At 32.3% G+C, this 23,406-nt stretch overlaps 1 protein-coding gene and 1 long non-coding RNA gene across 8 annotated transcripts in view; one reads left to right on the top strand and one right to left on the bottom strand.

Moving 5' to 3' along the window:
- Positions 1–23,406, bottom strand: part of LOC145254902 (CDP-diacylglycerol--glycerol-3-phosphate 3-phosphatidyltransferase, mitochondrial-like) — a 316,634-nt gene that overhangs the window by 24,056 nt on the left and 269,172 nt on the right. For all 7 annotated transcript variants that reach the window (XM_080113842.1, XM_080113837.1, XM_080113841.1 and 4 more), the window contains exon 5: positions 15,361–15,542. In XM_080113842.1, the coding sequence (XP_079969968.1) occupies positions 15,361–15,542 (182 nt within the window). The remainder of the gene's footprint in view (positions 1–15,360; positions 15,543–23,406) is intronic.
- Positions 1–23,406, top strand: part of LOC145254903 (uncharacterized) — a 133,851-nt gene that overhangs the window by 100,010 nt on the left and 10,435 nt on the right. The gene's annotated exons all lie outside the window — the stretch shown is intronic.

The following is a 23,406-nucleotide window of genomic DNA, read 5'->3' as shown; positions in this document are numbered from 1 at the left end:
TCTAAAAAGAGATTTTACTTTTTATCATGTGAAAACACTGAAAAAAAAAAAAAAAAAATTTTAAGAATTTAGAGTGGGAGTTCAATTTTGAATATAAAAATAACATTATTTCCCGGACATTCTAGGAGTTTTAAAGCAGTTAACCATTTTTTTTTATCACTCTGAGATAAATTCTGTGAATTTGAGGGAGGGGGGGGGAGAGGGGGGGCTTCTATTTTTTTTAAAGTGATTATGCATGGTCTTATAATCTTACCAATTGGACATAGGGTTAATGGTAAAAGAAAAAAAAGAGTGAACATGCCTAATTTATATACAAAACTGCTCCTCCACTTAAAATTCTAAATTATTTGTTTACTTTTTCTTCTTTCAGCCAAGTTTTTCAAAGTGTTCGTACGTAACCACCCAACAAAAAGTACAATTTCATTTGCAGAGTGGGGGTGGGGCGATTAAGCTCAAGGTGTTAATACTGTTTTTTTCTTTACAGCGAAACAAATCAATCTACTACATATGTTATATTGACAGTAGCAATAATTAACCAAATATTTATTATTAGGATAAATACATGAATATTCTTTGATAGAGGGAACATACTAATTTATTTTTTGTTAAAATAAAGATAAATATATAGCCTTTGATATAGTAAATTATAGCAAATGTTTTATTAAATGACATTGGCTTAGCATTCTTGCAATTTTTGGCATTTTACATAAACTGACTGGAAAATTCTGATGATAGCATGATCCTTATTCTGCATAAGTACCCTTATTTGTACACCTTTCAACTGACAATCGTTCCATCCTTTATCCTTGAGTGGCGTTTTGGCTTGATAAGTGGTGACTCACTAATAAATTAAAAGATCCACCATAATGAAACATAGAAAAATTGCTTTGCTGTATTTGCTAACACATATTAATGACAATTATAAAAAAAACAAAAAACAACATTTTTTCAACTCAAGTTTGTGACAAAAACATGCAAATTTTAAATATGCAGCTAGAACTAACCATTTGTGATGTCATCAGAATCTGATGACATTGCCAACTGCTCATTCCAATTTCAAATCAAAACATTCAATTAAAAATTTTTTCTTTTTTATCATATCTTTTCAAAAATGGGTATTTTTTTTTTTTTACTACAGTAAACACGATTATAAACTTATCTTTCACGGACTTATTGTATAGAAAAGTAGTATTTAAAAATAAAATAGAAAAGTAGTATTTTAAAAAAATAGAAAAGCAGTATTTTAAAAAAATAGAAAAGTAGTATTTTAAAAAAAATAGAAAAGTAGTATTTTAAAAAAAATAGAAAAGTAATATTTAAAAAAAAATAGAAAAGTAGTATTTTAAAAAAAATAGAAAAGTAGTATTTTAAAAAAAATAGAAAAGTAATATTTAAAAAAAAATAGAAAAGTAGTATTTTAAAAAAAATAGAAAAGTAATATTTAAAAAAAAATAGAAAAGTAGTATTTTAAAAAAAATAGAAAAGTAGTATTTAAAAAAAAATAGAAAAGTAGTATTTTAAAAAAATAGAAAAGTAGTATTTTAAAAAAATAGAAAAGTAGTATTTTAAAAAAAATAGAAAAGTAGTATTTTAAAAAAATAGAAAAGTAGTATTTTAAAGTAAATATGTAGTTTGTTTTAAAATTTTCAAATTATATGAATATTTTAACAGATATTTTTGAGGAGTAAATCAATAAATATTTAAACTAATCTGAAAAAAAAAAAAAAAAGAAAAAGAAAAAACTAATTTATTTGACTTTAATATGAATTCCAAAATTATTTATTTTTCTTGAATCAAACAGAAAAACTAATAGCCATTAAATGTACCCCAGAAAAAATATTACAAAATATGACAAAAAAATTAGTTTTGTATATTATATAAAATAATCCAGAATGAAGAAATTCATAATATTAAGTGTTATGGAGTTTATGATATGAATAGCGCGGTTAACGCTGTACTGAGTGAATGCAACTTGTTTGTGCCAGGGAGTGCAAAGGGGTCAAAAAAAGTTGCCAGTGACATAAATCAAACCCAGAATTTTTGTAGGCTTTCACATTTCAATGCAAATATGCTTTGTTTGAGATGAAAAAAAAGAAGAAAAAAAAAAAGAAATGAACGATAAATTGGGGAAAAAAATCAAACGTCATGAGAAAATGTTAGGAATTTGTGTATCACCCTTTTCAATATGCAAACAGGTAGATAGAGTAGTAACACCAGTTACTCTGCAAAAGTAAAATCATGAAAGAGTTTTACACAGGCCATACAGGGATTTCAATAATGAAATTTTTAATGAGAAGTTATACATCTTGGTTGAGGATGTACCAAGAAATTTGAAACTGTGCAGAGGATGTCAATTAGCAGCGAAGGATCCACTGGTAAAGATTCAACTATAGTCAAAGACATATCTCCCATGAACTGGATTGCATATCAACTATGCAAAGCCCATCAGTGGATCTTATTACTTGATCATTGTGGCCAGAAATTGTTAAGTGCAGACATCCAACTGCAAGAAATACAATATCGAACTTAATGTATTTATTTTAGACTTCAGAAAACTTTAGTTAGTAACAATGGAGCCCACTTTACAAGAGGAGAACTGCAGATCAGAAGTATTATAGCTACATTTTTTAAAGTAAACAATGAGAATTTAGAAATGTAAATTTTATGAAAATAAAATCACTAAATCTAATAGTAAAATCTTTATTCTTTCAGAAGTTACAAAGAAAAAATATGAGAATAAGTATAGTAGGGTTAATCTTAAAGCAAATGTTTTTTAGGCAATATAATCATTTGATTAATGATGTTCCAAGATTTGACAAAACAAATGGTAATTCTGACCGACTTTCATTTAAATAGTGCTAAAGATCAGCTTTGAAATGGGAGGAAATGATGAGATGAGAGGGCGAATACTTTCACATCTTAAAATGCTAACGTGCATGCTGACAATGCAAAAGTTTTCTTTAAAAAAGAAAAAACGTAATGATTAAATAATTAAGTTATTGGATATGCAAGAGAAAATACAACATTTTTAAAGACGAAAACAAAATAGCAGAATTACAGTCATTACTGAAATTACTTGAGCAATAAATCAGCTACGTGACCACAAACGAAATAAAACAAAAAATAGAAACTTGACGCCACGGATCAAATAGCAAATAGAAAAACAGAAGGTTACACCAAGTTCACAAAACAATATTAATTATTGTCAGTTCAAGTCCAATCAGATTTATTGCGTTCAATTATGTGCTAATAGTGTTGAGAAAGGAGTCATTCCTGGTAAAGCCGGTACTGACATGGACTGATAACTCAGCTGATTCCATGCAACCATTTTCATTCGAGGTATCAGTAATTGTTGCAGTATCACCCCTATTTAGATACACAATGAACTCTTCCAATAAGTCTATAATACTTTAACCTTAACCCACGCAGCAAGTAGTGGAAGCTATACTTACACCATTGTATTATTGTAATATAACCTTATTCTTCTTTTCAACATATGCGCGTGTTTTATTTATTTACAAGCTGGGATACCCAGCGTTGCCTGGGATCATAAAAAATAAATAGAAGTTAAATATTGTAACATCTTTATTTTAAAACTTCTATCTCTCTACCTCCATCACCCTCCCTTTCCAGTTTGTAATAAGACCAGACCCAGTTTACCTTTAAAGAATAATTTTTTTCAGAAATTTTAGAGATTATAGATCCAGGCCAAAGCTAATCAAAGAATATAAGCCTTACGAGTCTTTGGTTCATAGCTGGACATACAAACGTACATGCAATATGGCAAGAAAATTTTTGCCTTTCATATAATAGATTATACCTCCTTTGAGGATATAACAGTAACCTTCATGTGGTCCCTCCTGTGAAAATCCGATAATATTTATATAATAATAATGCTCAAGAATCGTAGAAAAAGCAAAGTTAGTGTTTTAATGAATGACAACTCCTCAATAATGCTGAAATGAAGTACTAAGTGAAATGTATGCAGCAAGCAATGGTTTTTACAATGATTAAAAGAAAAACGATAAATGTAATCTATTAATTTGTTAAGCAAAAAATAAATAAGTAACAAATGAAATTAAAACTGTTGAAAATATAGAGTATCTAACATAGAACAGAAATATCCAAATATGAAATAATAGTAACAGTGCTATCAATGAAAGTTTCCTATGAGAAGTCTTCCAGTGTATATAGTGAGAATAGTAATAGATCTCAGTGTGAGAGTGAAAATTCCTCCGACTTCCTGTATTAATAACTATTTTAAGAGAAAATATTCAGCAGGATTAAATATTAAAATCAGTGAAATTCAATGAAACAAATAGTTTCTGAAAACATGAATTGATGTAACATTTTAAACACAGTTTGCATATTTTCAACAAATGCATATTTGTGCACATATGGAGTTTTGCCAATGATTGATTAAGAAAATCAACAAAGCAAAATCTTTTTATTTATGTGCACTGTCTTTCATTCTTTTTATCAATGCTTTCCAATATGTGGACCGTCACCCCTTGTGGTTGTTGTAGCTTCTGTTTTTCTCAAGACAAATCTACTCATGCATAGAACACAATGAAGACTTGCTGGCATTTAAAGGTTTTATTTAGAGAATAGTTGTTCATGGGGAGAGACAAATCTAATTCTGATTACTTCTTAACTTGGAGATTGAGAGATGTAAACAGCATCAACGGATTGATGAAATTTTGCTTCCCTACATTTTCAGAACATTTTTTCTCTTTTGCTTCCCGAGTCTGACTGCCCAGAAACTCTGTTCTGTCTCTCAAAAATGTAATCATTTCTATGTAATGCCATTCAACACCTGCATTTCTAGCATGTTTTGTCTAGGGAGGTAATTTTTTAATTCAACCTCAATCACGCTAGACACAGAATCAGATTTGAATTTGCAGTTTTTAGTTAGAAAGATAAATCTCACTACTTTATGACGATTATTTGATTATTTAAATGTTCCTATTTACTTGCCTCCCCACGAGGGCAGAGTTAGATATAAGGTCGGTTTTTAATATGGAGAAAATCCAGCTCCCCAAAAACAGGCACTCTGGATAGGAACAAAAATTGTCTCAGTCATGAAGGATTTCTTCTCCATTGACCGAGGATCGAAAAGGTGATGTGTAGAATCAGAGCAGATACTACACTGATCTTATTATTTTAATGTTTTACTGGCAGTGTGATACACAAAATGCAGGTACAAGCATATTAATATATAGATTTATTGAAATCAAAAATGTAATCACATAAAATACTAAACCAAATTATTTTAAAATCCTATCTTAAAAAATAACTTAATGACGAAATTAAATCCACCATCATGCATTTCAATTTATTCATGAACAAAATCAGTAATTTTTAACTTTTATTAATAGTTTGGAAAAACAAAACGAATTACTCTGTGATCCATCGAAATTTTTAAGGCATTTGAAATTATTAAAAATGTCAAATAGAAAGTCATGTCTGGTTTTACAATTCTTTGAAAATCCTTGTGAATTAAAAGATTGAAAGTTTTAGAAGTTATTCATGTGCAATCTATTATATCTATAAAAGTGAACGTGTCTGTGTGTCTGTCTGTGTGTGTGCGTGTCTGTACATTTCCCTATGCAATAACTTTGTCAATTTTCAGTCTACAGACTCGAAATTTGATATACAGGGTACTGAGATTTGGGAAATCTTTGTAATCCGTTTTCGGCCAGAAATTTGGCTGTTAAAGGGTCAAAGTTTAACGATTTGACCTTTGAGAACTCTACCAAACTCCTCTACCAGGTTCCTTGGACATGGATCTAACTTAATAACTTGATTTGAGCCCCAAACAAGAACGGTTAATGGGTTATAATAGGGGTCAAAGTTAAAAAAATTGACCGCTTTTTTTTTGTTCAACACACACCTCCAAACACCTCCAAACACCTCCACACACCTCCAAACACCGAGATGAAATGCTCGTAATTTTATAAATAAAAAAGCAACTGAAATCAAATCAGTTTTATTTTTATCACAATTTTTGTTCAAATCCAATGGTTTGGTTTATGGCATATCAACGATCTATTGATTTAATACCAAATAAAGTATAATTCTATAAGCAGGCTTCATAGAATGCATTGCTTTCAGAATATTTTTCTCACTTAATAAATTAAATAAATGTTACTATAATAAACTTAATTTAAAAAATCCCATTTAAGCAAAAAATAATCCATTAATACAAAAAATAAATAAATTAAAAAAAGAGAAAAAAACAAAAGTAAAAAACTCCCGGGCAACACAAGGTAAGTGCATACAGCTAGTTATCAATAAATAAGCTTAGTCCATGTAAACTCCTTTATAATTCTGACAATGAGAACAAAATCGCTTGGGAATAAAAATCCCTTAATCCATTAAATGGGAAAAACTTGGAATTCTAACTTATTTTTCTGTTGCTTTTGTTAAGATTTTAAGGTTCTATCCACAACTTCTCACAATTTTGATGAGAAATAGAAATTTTCTCATCGTACACGATTTGAAATCGGTTTTATTTCCCAATTCAAAGGCATTAGTTATTTTTCTAAATCATAAAGAAAAGATGAAAGACTTCAAATGCAGCTCATATTTTATCTATTACCAATGTACATCCTTTGTTAAAAATGATTAAAAACAATTATGCATCGCCATTGTTTGCACACACTTTTTATCTAGATGTATTACTAATACTAGACTTTTTAGCCTGTTAAAAACGGGAAAAAGTTCTAGCCTGTTCATTTAGAATTGCTTTATGCCAAATTCATAGTTGAATATGGTTAAGTTTCTGCTCATTTTTTTTTTAATACTGATCTCTTTTAATCATTAACTGTACATTGAATAAATACAATAATACTTAATTCGCTGCACCTCATCAAAAAACATATGAATTATAATTTCTAATCATTTTCATATATGAATTATAATTTCTAATCATTTTCATATATGAATTATAATTTCTAATCACTTTCATATATGAATTATAATTTCTAATCACTTTCATATATGAATTATAATTTCTAATCACTTTCATATATGAATTATAATTTCTAATCACTTTCATATATGAATTATAATTTCTAATCATTTTCATATATGAATTATAATTTCTAATCATTTTCATATATGAATTATAATTTCTAATCACTTTCATATATGAATTATAATTTCTAATCACTTTCATATATGAATTATAATTTCTAATCACTTTCATATATGAATTATAATTTCTAATCACTTTCATATATGAATTATAATTTCTAATCACTTTCATATATGAATTATAATTTCTAATCACTTTCATATATGAATTATAATTTCTAATCATTTTCATATATGAATTATAATTTCTAATCATTTTCATATATGAATTATAATTTCTAATCATTTTCATATATGAATTATAATTTCTAATCACTTTCATATATGAATTATAATTTCTAATCACTTTCATATATGAATTATAATTTCTAATCACTTTCATATATGAATTATAATTTCTAATCACTTTCATATATGAATTATAATTTCTAATCACTTTCATATATGAATTATAATTTCTAATCACTTTCATATATGAATTATAATTTCTAATCACTTTCATATATGAATTATAATTTCTAATCATTTTCATATATGAATTATAATTTCTAATCACTTTCAGGTTAAAAAAAAAACACTCGCAGAATTGGATTATTTAAGAGGACAACTCAATAAGAACTTATTATTTACATTAGACTTGAAAATTACTATGCTATAGTCAGCCGGGAATCACTTTCCGAATTCATTTCGTGCAGCGGGGTAAGTCTGAGATGGTTGTCTGACTTGCTGTCTCACTTTCTCTCATCTCTTGAAATGACTTTATAGGGTAAGGCTAGAGAATAGCATACGTTTTACTAGCTTTTGCAAGTACACATTTTTTACATACAAATAAATGCACATTAGTTTTGATCTTATAGTGTATAGTAGGATGATTATTTTGACTTAATTTTATATTTTCATTACATTTTTTTTTAATCAGATTTTTTCTTCAGTTTTTGTAATTGGGTGCATCTTTATTAATGTTATGGTTTCAATTTTTTTTTTTTAAATATTTTTATCATGTGGTTCTGTTTTAATTTATTTGTGCAACATTGGATACGAAAACGCTAAAACTCTTTTCTCATAGGAATGAAGTCAAAATTTTTCTTGATTAATCGCACTGCAACATTGTCTCACAATCAAAAGTGAACTTTGTCTTGGCCCTTTTCAGAAAAGGCCAACAAAGCGATTAACATGAGATTCTTACCAAAGCATTGCATGATTTTGCTGATAATAGAAAATCTGGTGCTTCTTTTTTACTAAAGGTCACTATTGCGAAAAGAACAGAAAGAAATTTGCAGAAAAACAAAAATTAAGCATTTTCTTCTTTTAAATGATACAAACCAAAAAGCTGCACAAAGGAATAATTTTAATAGTGCTTATACAGAAGGGGATGAGGGAGGGGGAAGGTTATTTAAGCAGCATGGTTGGTATGTGCATTGTCTAAAGGCTGTCGAATTGGTAGACTCTGGTACTTGAAATTTTTGCAGAGATATGATTCCGCTTCCTAAAAGCCATAATTTGGAAATAAAACAGTAATTTCAATATATTTCTTCCAATTAGCATTTTCTTTAAAAATTATTTAACATTTCTTAAGCTTCTCTTCAGACTAGAGAGGGGGGTGGCAGGAAACTTGGTGGTTTTAGTAGTGTCCTGGAGGTGTCCTTAATTTTATTTGAGTGGTTTCAGTAGCGATCTAAATAGGAGCAAAAAATGTAAAATTACAGTTTTGCATTTAGTAAGTGATCTATAGGAATTCAAAAGTGTTCAACACCCTAGATAGAGCAGGTGTGTTTGAATGCAGTGTTGTTTGGAAGAAAGAATTTCTGTCTTTTGTTAACTTAATGTTGCCTGCAAGCCATACTAGTAATACAATATTATATTTGGTAAGCAGTATAAGTTAATCCAAAGTGCTCAATTTCATAGATAGAGCAAGTGTGTTTACTCAGTGATTCTTGTAGTCATCAATATCCTGCAGTTATAATAGTAATATAGTATTAGAGTTGGTAAGTGGGATAAGTTAATTCAAAATGCTCAATATAATAGATAGAGCAGGTATATTTACTTGACGTTGTCCAGTAGTCATCAAGATAGATTAATCCTATATGTGACAGGTGTTTTTAAATGCTGCGTTGTGCTGGAGAAAGATTTTCACTATATTTTAATATGCTATCATATACCAGAAAAAATCCATTGTGTTACTCAGGAGTCAGTGTTCCATGTCCTAGATAGAGCAGGTGTATGCAATAATACAGTAGTATATTTTCAATGTGGTATATACTTGCTAAAGAAACAGAAGGAACTCAGCATTGTTCAAGCATACACTAAAATAAATTTCATTATATTATTAACAGGAGTGGGAAGATAAGAAACTCGGTGTTGTTCAGTAATAAATCAAAACAGATATAGAGTTCATTATATTTTTGAGGACATGGGTGGGGAAGAAACTCGCTTTTTCCTGGAAGCAATAACTTTTAAACTGAAAAATCAGGTGAATAACTTACATTATTATTTTCAATACTTTAAAACAAGAGAGACAAATGGGCTGAGGCGGGGGGGGGGTGAGGGAGAAGGAAAAAGAAAAAGATATAAAATACCGAATGAGAGAGGTAGAGAAAGACAGAGGCTTTAATATAAAGAGATTACACACACTTTTCAACCTTTTCTATTTTGCTTATATGGCCCTGAACAAGACCGAATAGACTTGCTAGTATATATATTATATAAGTAGATTGTCAAAAAATAAATAACAAAAACAGATTAACTACAGATCACTATAACTGTTTTGTTTATTAAATCCCTGCTGTTGTTGAACTTTTGAAAATAGGGTTACTTTCTATTTATATATAAAAGGTATTGTGTGTGTGAGTTCATTCCCTATGAACTCCAAAATGGCTGTGCATGTTTTTTTTTTTTAAATACACACAAACGTACTTCATTTATAGATAGATTTTGTATTAGAATTCCTCTAATAAGTATTGAAAATTGATAATCAAAAGTCTGATTAAATAAGAAACATTTTGATTTGGACCAAATTTAACACCCTTATACAGCCGAACATCACAAGTACATTTGAGAAGTTTTATCACTGCATAAGCAGAAAGGTCTAGTGTAAAAAATCGACAGTAGGTTCTTTAATAAGACAGGAGCATGTTTGAAATGAATGTTTCTGTTTAGAGTACAATTGAATCATGACACTTATCTTTTGCATTTTAAACTAATTGAAGCTATTATATAAAAATATTTTTATAAAATTAGCATTAATAATTTAGAGTGCAATATAGACTACAGTGTATTGGTGAGTAAGTCACTGCAAGGAGGCATGTGAAGCCTCACGTCGATGGTTACCAACTAGAGCAGAATATCGATTTGTTTGAAAAATGATTTTGATGATAAAATATATTGGAAGTGTGAAACGTTTGTTGACCCTTATTCAATAATGAATTTCCATTACTAACGATTACTATATTGTCCAATTTCTACTGTACACTCTTTAACCCTTATCCTCGAGTGGCCTCTTGGCCTTGATATGTGTAGAAAAAAATACCGTGTAACGTTTGGTCTTCTTGCTAGCATATAATTAAATATATGTTCTCTTTTCTTTTCCCATTATAGGGTTGGAAATTTTTGGCACTCCTAATATATATATATATATATATATATATATATATATATATATATATATATATATATATAACTTGTGTCCTGATTTTAAAGACTATAGATATCTGTACAGATTTTTTTATATCATAGGCAGATATCACCTCCTCCCATTTCTGAAAGCATATTAGTTGAGCTGATGAAATTTGCTACTGCATCTGTTGAATTCAGTTTCAACGATTTAATGTATCGGCAATTAGGTGTGTCCATAGGCTCAGTCCTGGAGCCAATAATAGCGAATATTTTTGTGGGTTTCCATGAAGAGCAACTACTTTCTGGACCCATGAAACTCAGTCTATTTTCGATACTTGGGCGATACATTTTGTCTCTTCAATAACCAAACGGAGACACATAATTTTTTCTTCTCAATAAAATGCATCCCGCATTAAAGTATACTTATGAAGGAGAGTGTAACACTTTCCTTTATGTATTGGTAACAAAAACACCATCTAGTTACTTTACATCAATCTACCGCAAATTTACATTTAAGGGACTGTATACACGCTGGGATTTATTTTGCCCCCCAAAACGTAACATTAATTTAATTTGGATCCTAACACATCATGCTTTTATGATTTGTTCAAAATCAAACTTGGATAAGGAATTTATAAGAAATACTGATACCCTATCCAAGAATTAGGTACCCTCTTCAAGTGAGTGGGTCAGTTATGCAAAGAAAAATAACTGAGTTTTCTGAAACTAAAATTCAAACAGTGAATAAATGTTCAATATATATACGCTTAACGTGGTTGGGGACAGTAAGTGAGAAATTCGCCATCCAAATCAGCCCAACAGTGCAAAAATGTTATTTTGCTTGAAATGTGCATGTTGTGTACTCTACGAGAACTTTAATGCCATCTTCTTGAAAAGATGGTCTACATTCCCACCCTCATCATCATAATAATAATGCAATTAACAATTTTGAATGTAGTTGTGGTGCCAACTACGTGGGCCGAACAATGTTGAGACTGGATGGAAGAGTCCAATAGCACATACCTAACAAAATCAGAAATGGGAGGTACCGAGCAACAGACGTAATTGCCAACACATACAGGTCTTCAATAACTGACCACCTCATTAAAAACCTGCCATGTGCAGCGAACTTCAGTGCAAATTCATTTTCAATTCTGAGTCATGCTCACTCAACATTCCATTTAAAAATCTTGTTAATGTTCAGTTGAGAAGGCCTTCTCTCTGTAACAAGAGATTTCTCTTAGGTTTCAGCTTGATTAATCTCTAGAATCTTCGAAAAATATAACGTTGCTTTATTTTAATTGCTTTCCAATTTTTTTTTTCACTCATAATGGAATGCAACGTAATCTTATTTTAAATGTTCATATTTTTGATATCCCCATTTTTAAATCCCTCGATACAGTTTTGAGACAACGAGGGCGAAACCAGTCAGCTGACTCCCACTTTATTTTTCTTTCCTCTTCTTTGTCCCTCTTTTTTTTTTAAAACGCATTTTACTTTTAATCATAAATTATAATTCATGATTGCAATATTTAAATTCTATACCTCTCCAAACAATCATTATATATATATATATATATATATATATATATATATATATATATATATATACTATGTAGAAATGCAATATATAATGTTTTTTGGTAGTCTACACCAATCTTTGGCTGCCATAACAATTAATATGGAAAACCATCCCATTTATTCCCCCCCCCCCCCCCGCAAAGAAAAGGAAAGAAACACTTGATTATTTAACATTAAGTAAATAAAAAAAATATGCCGGTAAAATAATATGGAAGGAAGTAGAATAGTTAAAAAAAGAAAGTTTCCAAAGAAACATGTGTTGAATTCGACATTTACTTCTGAAACCAATAAAACCTATGTAAAAGTCAAAGGATATTCTGTATTACATTGCAAGCTTTCACAAAAAGGGCAAGTTTTTTTTTTTTTTTTTTTTGTTACACAATCTGTTGTAGAGAAAGTACCGACACCCCTTCCTTATACAATGAACTATTATGGAATCACCATACAACTAATCTCCGCTGCATAATAGGAAGATGTAACACAAGGGATGGAAAGTGGAATTGAAGAGCCAGCGTTCCCAAAATAAAGCACTCTGATTTGAAAAAATGCCTCATTTTCCCTTTAAAAGAAGAGGGTGTTATTAATTTGGGATGTTTCCTGTATCGACGCATTTTCGACTAGCAATTTGGTCAGATCCATAAATGAACTAGGTCCTGTCACTTGAGATGTGATAGTCGTCTATCGTTTGGCAGTAATCATACAATTGTTCTGTAGGTTTTGAGATGGTTTATCAGTCCAATTTAAGCTCTGAAGTATTTCCTGCCTGTGGGACACCTGTAGAATAATTATGTAACAGAGGTGTTGAGTGTTCTGTCTTTTCTAATCGTATGTTTCCTCGCATTCTTCAATGTGGGCAGATTCAACAATTGTAGTCTCTTTGTGGCTTGCAGTATGTTAAGAACACTTGTCTTGGATTAGGTTTTCGCACGAGCTGAAATACAAACCAGACTGTTTGAAAGAGACTTTTAGACTGTTTCTGCTGTTCTTTTATGGTTCTTTTACTTTTGAACAGCTCACCATAAAGGAACTGTTTTGGAAGTCTTGAATCAAGCATGCAGCATATAGGATATACCCAACGAATGTGACACCGTTGCAACATCGTGTGGCCTGATGGGATGTTTGACTGTGCTAAAACTTCTGTGTCTGGTATCTTGTCTTACCACTTTCAACAGTCTATGGAGGCAGGCCATGTGGAAATGGTTTAGCATTTTAGCATGTCTGGCATCTATAAAAATGGTAAGAATCACAGCTCTGTATAGTTGAAGATGTATGCATTTAAATTATTAATCTTTTCTGGAGATCCGCATTCAGTTGTGTTCCTTTTGGTTAACAGAAGTGAAATGATGCATTCAACATCAATGAAAGTGCTACAATTCCGATGCAAATTAGTATTTCAATTGTTAAATGATGGCAACTCTGCCATATATAATGACAAACCAGGCAAGTTTTTATCCCAATCTAAAGTGCCCCTTTTTGATAAGATGAATTTTATTTACCCCCATCCCATAGAGAAGAAAATAAATAGACTGACTTGTCCACCTAGTTTCAGTCACAAATGTCCAACAGTCTTTGTTTTATTGATGTTTAATGATATGCTTCAAATGTGTGAAGCCAATTCAGGATCACAGCTACTGATGAGACAATCACTAAAAGGTCTCCAACATCATTTCAAACTATCATTTCTAGTTTGGAAACTTGAAACCCTAGACAGAAGAGGGCTGCAAAGACCATTACAATCCAAGTACACTGCAGGAGTTGCAATATCAAAACATGGGATCATTGATCATCACTGGTTTAAAGATGTAAATAAATGGTCGGTCATGTGTGTTACTTCATTGTTAGACTTCATTTCGTACACCACATTTTCATCTGCCCAGGCCAAACTATCTTAATGACCACTAAGTCATTAAGAGAGTTTGGCCTGGGCAGATGAAAACCACTAGGTCATTAAGAGAGTTTGGCCTGGGCAGATGAAAATGTGGTGTGCGAAATGAAGTCTTTTCAACATGATGAGGCAAGAAAGGAGTGCGAGTTATGAACAATTTTGCACCTCATATCCAGGCAATGCAAAGAAGCATATAATTGATATAATTGATCGGCGATAAAACAAAGATTTTTGGACATTCATGACTGATCATAAATATGCTTTGATTGCAAATTTTATTAATGACTAGCGGGTGTGTCTGGCATTGGAGGTGTTTGGAAGCATGCGCTGAGCACAAAAAAAAAAAACATGTGAAGGCGGAAAAAAAAGTGAAAGAAAACCTAAAATCTTAACGCTATGCTATGACATGACAAGAAAAGTGTTCAAATTTAGCAATGACAATGAAAAAGTTGACTTGCAGAAATGAAAAGTTAAGTGAATGACTTAAGTTAAGAATCACGCACTTAACTGTTTCCCATGATGTTGGGGAAAACCAGCTCCCCCCTAAAAGGGGAGCTTTGGCAGCGTCCAAATGAATAGCAATTGTCTCATATGAAGGGTTTACCCCACATTGATTAAAGCTAATTGCCTTTTTGGACGTCCCTGACAGGAAAGCCAGGCGCTACTGCCTTTTCTTCGATTAGTTTTGCTTTTATACAAAAAAAAAAAAACAAACAAACACTCGAAAGGACGGGAAGGAGGCAATTTTTTAAAACTCGATCAAAATTAAGATAGAGACAACGTCCGTTTTTGAATCTGATGTCCATAGTTTCTGTATCATGTAAAAATTTGTGGTGGTATCATTCCTATGAATACATTTTTTTTTTTGGGGGGGGGCATTCCAAAAAGCCTTTCTTGCGTCCATTTTGTCTTTTATATTATAGATTCCATGAGTGGCATTTTTAGGGGTGGGGTGGGTATCACTCTGGAATAAACAATTATATGGTCTGAAGCCCCAGATATATTTTTTCAGTATAGCAAGCAATAATATTGATGAGTGATTTGAGAATCACAGACTATGAAAAAGGCTAAGGAACACGGTTAATGCATTCATAACAAAACAACGATGATGAGGATAAACAATCTTTAGATAAATCATTATTTTTTTAACATTTTTTTTTCAACTAATGAAATGATTATCTTACCTTTGTAAGGATGGACGCCTAAATCCTCCGGGTAGGTGAGTGAACAATCTGAATTCACATGGAATGAAAATGAGGCAACAGTTTTAATGAGTGAAGCGAAAAAATCTGACATTTCTTGGCAGTGATTAAAGAGAATATAACGATCTTGGCGGTTGGTGAAGTATGTTTCACTGAGGTTGGCACTGGAAAAGAATACAACAAAGAAAGTCAGTGAATTGTTTTTGCATTACAATTAGTTTGTACAACCTATAATTGTATTTGCAAATATAATTTGCATTAAAAAAAAAAAATAACATGGATTAATTCTCTTACATTTGATATTATGTTAAGAAAAAAGAAAATAAAAAATTGGGATAGCATGAGTTACCTCCCCTTGCCAACGACTGCTACTCTATTAAGGAAAGCATAAGTTATCTCTCCCTGAGATCACTATTACTTGAACGAGTATTAATCACAACTTTTGTTGGAATTTCTTTGGGAAAACTTTTAGATATTTGTAAAAAACATATATTTTTATAAATTTGGATGTTATTTTTCAGTCGTCCAGGTGTGTGTGTGTGTGTGTGTGTAGAGGGGGGGAATGCAGAGTTTTCTTGAGGCGACTATATAGAAAAAATTAGATTAAGTAAAATTATAAGTTCTATGTAATGTTAGTTTAAGCAAAAAAATAGACTTTTCCATGAAAAGTTGAGTTAGAGTCACAGCTATGTGTGTACAGGAAGTTGTGTCATGAGAGAATGACATGAGTTCCTGTCATTTGGGAATTAGGAATCAAAGTGAACAAAAGCTTTTTCATAGCCTCCACCACTTTATGATGCAGTTCATCGTGATGTTCTTCAAATTGCTGTAAAAAGTAAATCAAATCCCAGAGGAAATAATGGAGTTATTTGTTGTTCTTTTAATTGCTTCACTTATTCCAGCCACAAAAAGAAAGAAAAGAGCAATATATTTACAACTGTTACTATCACCCTTACTGGGAGACATCATTTTCCACTGAACAACTACTTGTGTATGACAGAGACGAATAACTGCTTCTGTCTTGGAAGAAAATGGCAAGCAGTGAGTAGGGATAGAAAAATTCCCTACAAAATTGTACAAGTTTCTTATTTGTATGGCAATATTATAACTAGTTATTGTTTCAGGGTTCTATCTATACAAATCAAGTATCAGGCCATGTATGGAGTATTGTTGTCATATTTGGACTGGTGAATCTGTTCCATTTGAGGGTTCTTCATAAAATACAAAAACATATCTCTAATTTGATTGTCCCCATCCTATCTTCTCTACAACCCCTATCTAACATGCTTTAATGCTGCTAATCTCAACCATTTTTATACATACTATTATGCCATATGTTCTTCAGAATTGTCTGATCTACTTCCTGCTTCCTTTGTTTCAGCTTGTTTGACTCGTTGGTCTAGTGGTCTCCATCAATTAATTGTTCAAATACCTCATTGTAATACAGCTTCTTATTCCAGTAACTTCTTTTCAAGAACTGCAAGATTGTGGAACTCTTCTTGCTGACTGTTTTCCTCCTACCTATAGCCTTGATCTTTTCAAGACTATGATCAACAGTCATCATCTGTCTTTGCAATAATCATCTTTCGTTCTTGTTAGCTCCTTACATCAAGTGGTTTCATGCCTTGTCTGGAGTGATTTCCATAAAAAATATTAATCCTAATAATGTGGTGGATTTTGAGCAAAATCTAATAGAGAATCTTTTTAAATATTTCTATAAAAAAAATGGCAGTATTTTAACTTCCTGGAGCGTAAATCAGAATTCCCTCCCTAAAATCACTTTTCTACATTCATGATATTTAACTTTCTGTAGAATTTTGTGAAAAGCCTAATGAACCAATTTTGAAAAACTGAAAAGACTAATGGACTTTCATAATAACAAACTTAAAGCAAAATTCATCCAGGATGGGTTGAGCCAGCTTCTCTCATAAAATACACAGCATCTTAGATGAATGCAGACCATGCACGATAGTTTGCAGCGGTCAAGATATTTGTGAACAGCCAATCCCGGAACCAACAGCGAACACCGTAGATATGTAGACTGGAGCTAATAACGGACATTAACAAAACAAATATTTCTGACCAACTGTTACATATTAAGGGTTCTACGATGAGTAGAGATTATGCCAACTAGTATGAATTTTGAACATTTCATTATGTAAGAACAATCCGATAGCAAATGGAGATGAATGCAATACACTCAGCAGGTGGCACAATGGGGTTCAGAAAGTCAGCTCCCTAGAAAAAACACACTAGAAGTAGGTGTTGTTGATTATATAAAAAATGATCATGTGTTGAGGATTGGAACAGAGTTTTTGATGCAGTTCAAGTCAAAGTCGAGAGACATGCTCCACACAATGTAAGGAGTTAAGTGAATATCTGAAAAACTGTTCATTCGTTGACTAATTTTTAATTAAGAAAATTAAGAAAAATTTAATAGTAGTGTTTCATTTTATAAAGAGTCAATCTTGGTCTCTCTCTGTATGAAAAAATCTCTCTCCCTAATAAAGCCTTTAAAACTGCAAACAAGTCTCTTTGTGTCTCCGTGCGTGAATTTCATTCATTTTGAATTAACAGAAGATCACAAACCACTGAACAATCAATGCGCATGGGAAGTGACGCTGAAAGGAATGAAGACTGCACGCATGTACAAAAGACTTAATTGAAAACTTTCTTGATAATTCACGACTGAAGTGAGTACGGGTTTATTAGCGCATATGCTCCCACATGCATTCCTTCGTTTAACTTATTGTTTGAACATTCTTTTGTTGCAACAAAACATTGAAAATCAACAAAAGAAAAAATAGCAGAAGCAGACGTCTAGATTTTATTGTTGACTCCAAAGTTGGGAATCAGATTGGTAGATATAATTTTGTCTATGGTTAAATTTATATCAGAATCAGAGGTATTTGAATTTTTATGAAGACCAACACCTTTTTGTGTTTGTCTTTGTATAAAACTAAACATAACTTGCATTACAATCCCTTATGCTAAGCAGCTGTATTCCAAAATTCATAATGATCGGTTAATGAGTTTAGCACATAGTAAAAATATAAACATATACACATATCTCACTTTATATAAATAGAGATTTGCATGAAATGAAGTGAAACAGGCAAGAAATTCCAACAGTCCATATAACACAATTGAACTATTTTATACATTTTAAGATTATTCCAAAAATATTTCCTCAAAATTTGTGAGATTTATTGGATGCATTTCTATCAGTATTTTGTTTAATTTTCGATTTTTGAGCGATTATTGAAGCTTGAATGAGATCACCATTTTGTTTTTTGTTCCAACTCAACCTTTACACTACCCATATTTTGAACAAAAAATTCACTTTAAAGTAAGTTAAATCACAAAACACGGGTAAGGTAGGTAGAATAGTAATATATCTTGCCTTTGATAACATTTACTTGTTGTGCATTTATTTTTTCACCATTTTTTTGCAGTGTTAATTATTCTGGGAAATCATAGAAAAACCACTTTAGTATGACTAATAAAAGCCCAGAAAATAAAAATCACTTTATGGCTGAGGGAGGAGGGTTAACTGAAGGGCACAATGCAAGCATTAAATTACTATTTGCCTTTTATAGATCTGAAGACAAGACAGTCTGTATGCGTTAGCACATGACCCCTTCCTCTCTTTCTTTGGTTTGGGTGAGGAGAGACGCTCAAATATAACATTTAAAAGAAAAGAAATAAAGTTTGGCATGCTCTGAGGTTAATCAATAGTAGTAGTGGCTTCTGACTTGAGGTCTTTCTATTTTATCATTTCACAAATGTCAGGAATACAAGAGAATTTTTATAATATTTGGTTTGCGCAGAATAGTGGATTTTGAAACAAGCACATTTCAGGTGAAAACATTATGTACTTATGTCGATATGAGTCATCGCCTCTGTTCAGTTTTGAGAGACAATGGATACTCCCTGTAATGTGAGGCAAGAGTTGCACAATCTCCAACCACATCTCTCCTGAATTGGCACTGCTTGAGCCTAGTGGCAAAGATGACTGGAAACAATGCAGAGATAAGCAGAGAACACATACAGCACCTAGAATTCTCAAATGGTCACCCATTTTAGTACTGACCAGGCTCAAGGTTGCTTAACGGCATAATCACATTGACACACCGGTTCGAAATGAGTATAAATTACAAAAAAATCATGGAGTAGAAAAATAATTACAAGTAAAAATAAAATTTATTGGATTATTATTGTTTGTTTTAATGTGGAAGAGTTGTGCAACCAATTCAGTATGAGAAATTTTGCTGAAAAAATAGAAAATCTTTGATAACTAGTTTCGGAGATTTTTTTCTGAAAACTAAATGTAGCACATCTTCTACCAGATCATTTTTAACTCTTTAAAAATCTTTTTATTTTGTCTTTTTATTTAAAAAAATTTTTGGTCTACTTGATGACAGCTTCCGATTTTGAAATCAGAAAAGTAAAAAAAAATTCTGAATACTATCTCCTGAATCTGTTTAAAAAAAAAAAAAAAATCTACAAAAATTGAGATCACCAACTGAAAAAGTTAAACCTGTAGCAACAGGAAGAGAGCTGGAGAAAAAAAAAACCCCAAAAAACCCACTGGTCTTGGATAAAGATGCAAACTCCCCTCTCCCATCCCAAATGTAAGCATTGAATTAGTTTATATGTTTATCTATATATATAAAAGCCAAAATGTGTGTTTGTATGTATGTGTGTTTGTATGTCTCGCAAAAACTTTCCACACGGGTCACAGATTTTCGCCAGATCGGTATCATTTAAATTTCCAACCTTTGCCCGACAAATATCGAAAAAATTGGCCAAAAACCGTCCTCTCATAACGAGTTCGGTTCTACGCATGCACAAACGACGTCGTAACCTGATTTAGTTTAAATATTTGAAAAAGCGACACAATTCTGTCGACGTCATCTTAGCTCAGTTGCTTAGAGCGCGGCCTCATCATCTAAACGTTTTGGGTTCGAATCCTGGTGTGAGATGTCTTTTTTTTTTTTGATTTTTTAAATTTTTATATTGAAGCAGGGTTATTTAAGCCATTTTTCATGTGATGTTCATTTTTCTGTTTCGCGTTTGCCTTATGTTAGTTTTTTTTACTTCGCTTATTCTTAGGTTTTCATTAACAACCCCCCCCCACCGCCCGACCACACACACCCAAAAAACCCGAGCAATGCTGGGTACCCCCAAAGGCATTTTTCACATTTTTTTTCCTTTCTTGGGGGGGGGGGGGTATTTTTCAGATTTTTTAAAGAAGTTTTAACGTTCGTTTTTCTGTTTTTTTTTTGTTTTTCCGATTTTTACATTTAACATCGTTCGTTTGCCTTACGTTAGTTTATTTTTCGTGTTTTTTTTTAAATATTTACTTTGCTTATTCTTATGTTTGATTAACACCCCCCACATCTGGCCAAGCACACACACCTCCAAACACCCGGGCAACGCCGGGTACCCTCCCCCCGCTAGTCTATCTATATATATATAAAAGCAAAAATGTATGTATGTATGTTGTGTATCTGCTAAAAACTTTCGACAGACACGACAAAAATTCACAAACTCGGTATCATACTGAAGCTCCATCCTTCACTCAAAAAATATCGAAAAATTGGCCAAAAACGTTCATTTTTTCACCCCGAAATCGACAATTTTCGACAGGGGGGGGAGTCAACAAAAACGGCCCTCTCGACCGGTTCTACGCATGCGTCAGATGACGTCATGAACTGATTTACTTTAAATAGTTGAAAAACTGAAAAAATTTCATATACGTTGCGTTAGGTCAGTTGTTTAGCGCGTTGGTTCATTATCTAAACGTTTTGGGTTCGAATCATGGTGTGAGATGTCTTTTTTTTTTTCGATTTTTTAAATTTAAATATTGAACCAGTGTTATTTAAGACATTTTTCACGCAACGTTCGTTTTTCTGTTTTCTTTTTTACTTCGCTTATCCACCCCCGACCACACACCCAAAAACACCCGGGTACCCACCGATTTTTTTAATTTTAATATCGAAACAGGTTTATTTAAACCATTTTTCACGTGTTCGTTTTTCTGTTTTCATCGTTCGTTTGCCTTACGTTAGTCTTTTTTGTGTTTTTTTTCCTGCTTAAGTGTTAACGTTGTTTTCTTTTTTACTTCACTTATAACAAACAAACCTGGTCATTGACGTCATCGTCGTCGTAACGCTCGATGACTTCCGGGCACGTACATGTCAATTTCGTTCTTACTTAAATAAATTCAAACATATTTCATTAACTCATTCTGGTTGGCCAATTTTATTTTCAAACTTCGCCTCAGGGCTTCGGGTTTAATCCTACCCCCCCCCCCAGTTCTTTTTTATTTAACACCACACACACCTCCAAACACCCAGGCAACGCCGGGTACCCCCGCTAGTCTATATATATAAAAGACAAAATGTGTGTGACCATTTCGTGTATGTCTCGCAAAGGTTTTTCTCGCACACGGTCCGGGGGGGGGGGGGATTACGATCGCTTACAAGTATTTATATAGGCCGTAGATAATAATATCTACGATTTGGGAACACCGGTCGCCTCTAGATTTATTTACGTCGATTTTTACAAAATTATTGCTATTTCAGCCAGTCTTGTGTTCGTTCAGCTTTTTCGTATAAAAAAACAAAACTAATTCAAAGCTAATTCAAGTTCCTGGCAATCGCACAGGGCCACCTGTCAATAGTTAAATAAATAAATTCCAACGTATTTATCTTGTATGCCTCTGTGGGTCCGTGCTTAACGTCGTACGTCTTTTTTTCACACTTTCATTTCCAACTTTGCCTCAAGGGTTTGGGTTTGATCCTCATACTCACCTACCAAAACATTTTTTTATTTTAGTTTAGTTTGATTTACCACACACACCTCAAAACACCCAGGCATCGCCGGGTACCCTCCCCCCGCTAGTCTATATATATAAAAGCGAAAATGTATGTATGTATGTATGTATGTATGTACGCTTTTCCTCGATGTCCACAAAAGGCTTCTTTCAGAGAAGCGCTCGCTCGGTTCACAACTTCTTAAAACTTTATATCATCTATAAATTGTAATATCTCACACTTAACCACGGAGCTCGCCTGTCTATTTAATTTTATTGACTTTCAAACGTTAATTATTCCACATTTCCCGCATCGGCACACGTTACATTCGGCTTTCGGTATAAACAAAAAGCGAAACTCGATTAATAACAGGCCCAGAGCCAGTGAACATTTGGTCAATGTCGACTTTGTCATATCAGACGGGGGGAGCGGGTTTTTAAAAACAAACAAACCGATTTATTGACCTCATTAAAAACTGTCCCGCACAAAATGCTGACTGCTGAATACCTATCGCCGTCACGTCAATCAAAAACTCGCACCTGTTTTGTTTTTTTTTTCACACTTTACTATTTTCCAACTGCGCATCGTCAAGGCTTTGTTTTTTTTTTCACGGGCACCTGTTTTTTTTTTACACACACCTGCAAACACCCGGGCAACGCCGGGTACCCCTCGCTAGTATATATATAAAAGCGAAAATGTGGGTTTGTATGTCTTGGGAAAAATTTCCACACGGGTCACGGATTTTCACGAGATTGGTATCATTTTAAAGTTCCAACCTTTGCCCGACAAATATCGAAAATTGGCCAAAAACATTAATTCCTTCACCCTAAAATCATCAGTTTTCTACAGGGAGGGTGTAGCAAAAACCGTCATCTCATGACAAGTTCGCTTCTACGCATGCGCAAATGATGTCGGAACATGATTTAGTTTAAATATTTTAAAAAAAACGACCCAATTTCGTCAACGTCGTCTTAGCTCACTTGATTAGAGGTTGGCGTCATTAACTAAAGGTTTTAAGCTCGAATCGTGGTGTGAAGTGTCTTTTTTTTTTTCGATTTTTTTAGATTTTAATATTGAAACAGGGTTATTTAAGCCATTTTTCACGTTTTATGTTTTTTTTTGTTTTTATTTTGCAGATTTTTTAACGTTCGTTTTTCTGGGGGTTTTCCATCACATTCGCGTTTTCTTTTTTTTGTTTTTCCGATTT

Source organism: Euprymna scolopes, chromosome 30, assembly GCF_053919585.1.
Source record: "Euprymna scolopes isolate OS-2025 chromosome 30, ASM5391958v1, whole genome shotgun sequence".
NCBI lineage: Eukaryota > Metazoa > Mollusca > Cephalopoda > Sepiida > Sepiolidae > Euprymna > Euprymna scolopes.
Note: the sequence above shows the minus strand (reverse complement) of the source record. Positions and strands in the feature narration are given on the sequence as shown.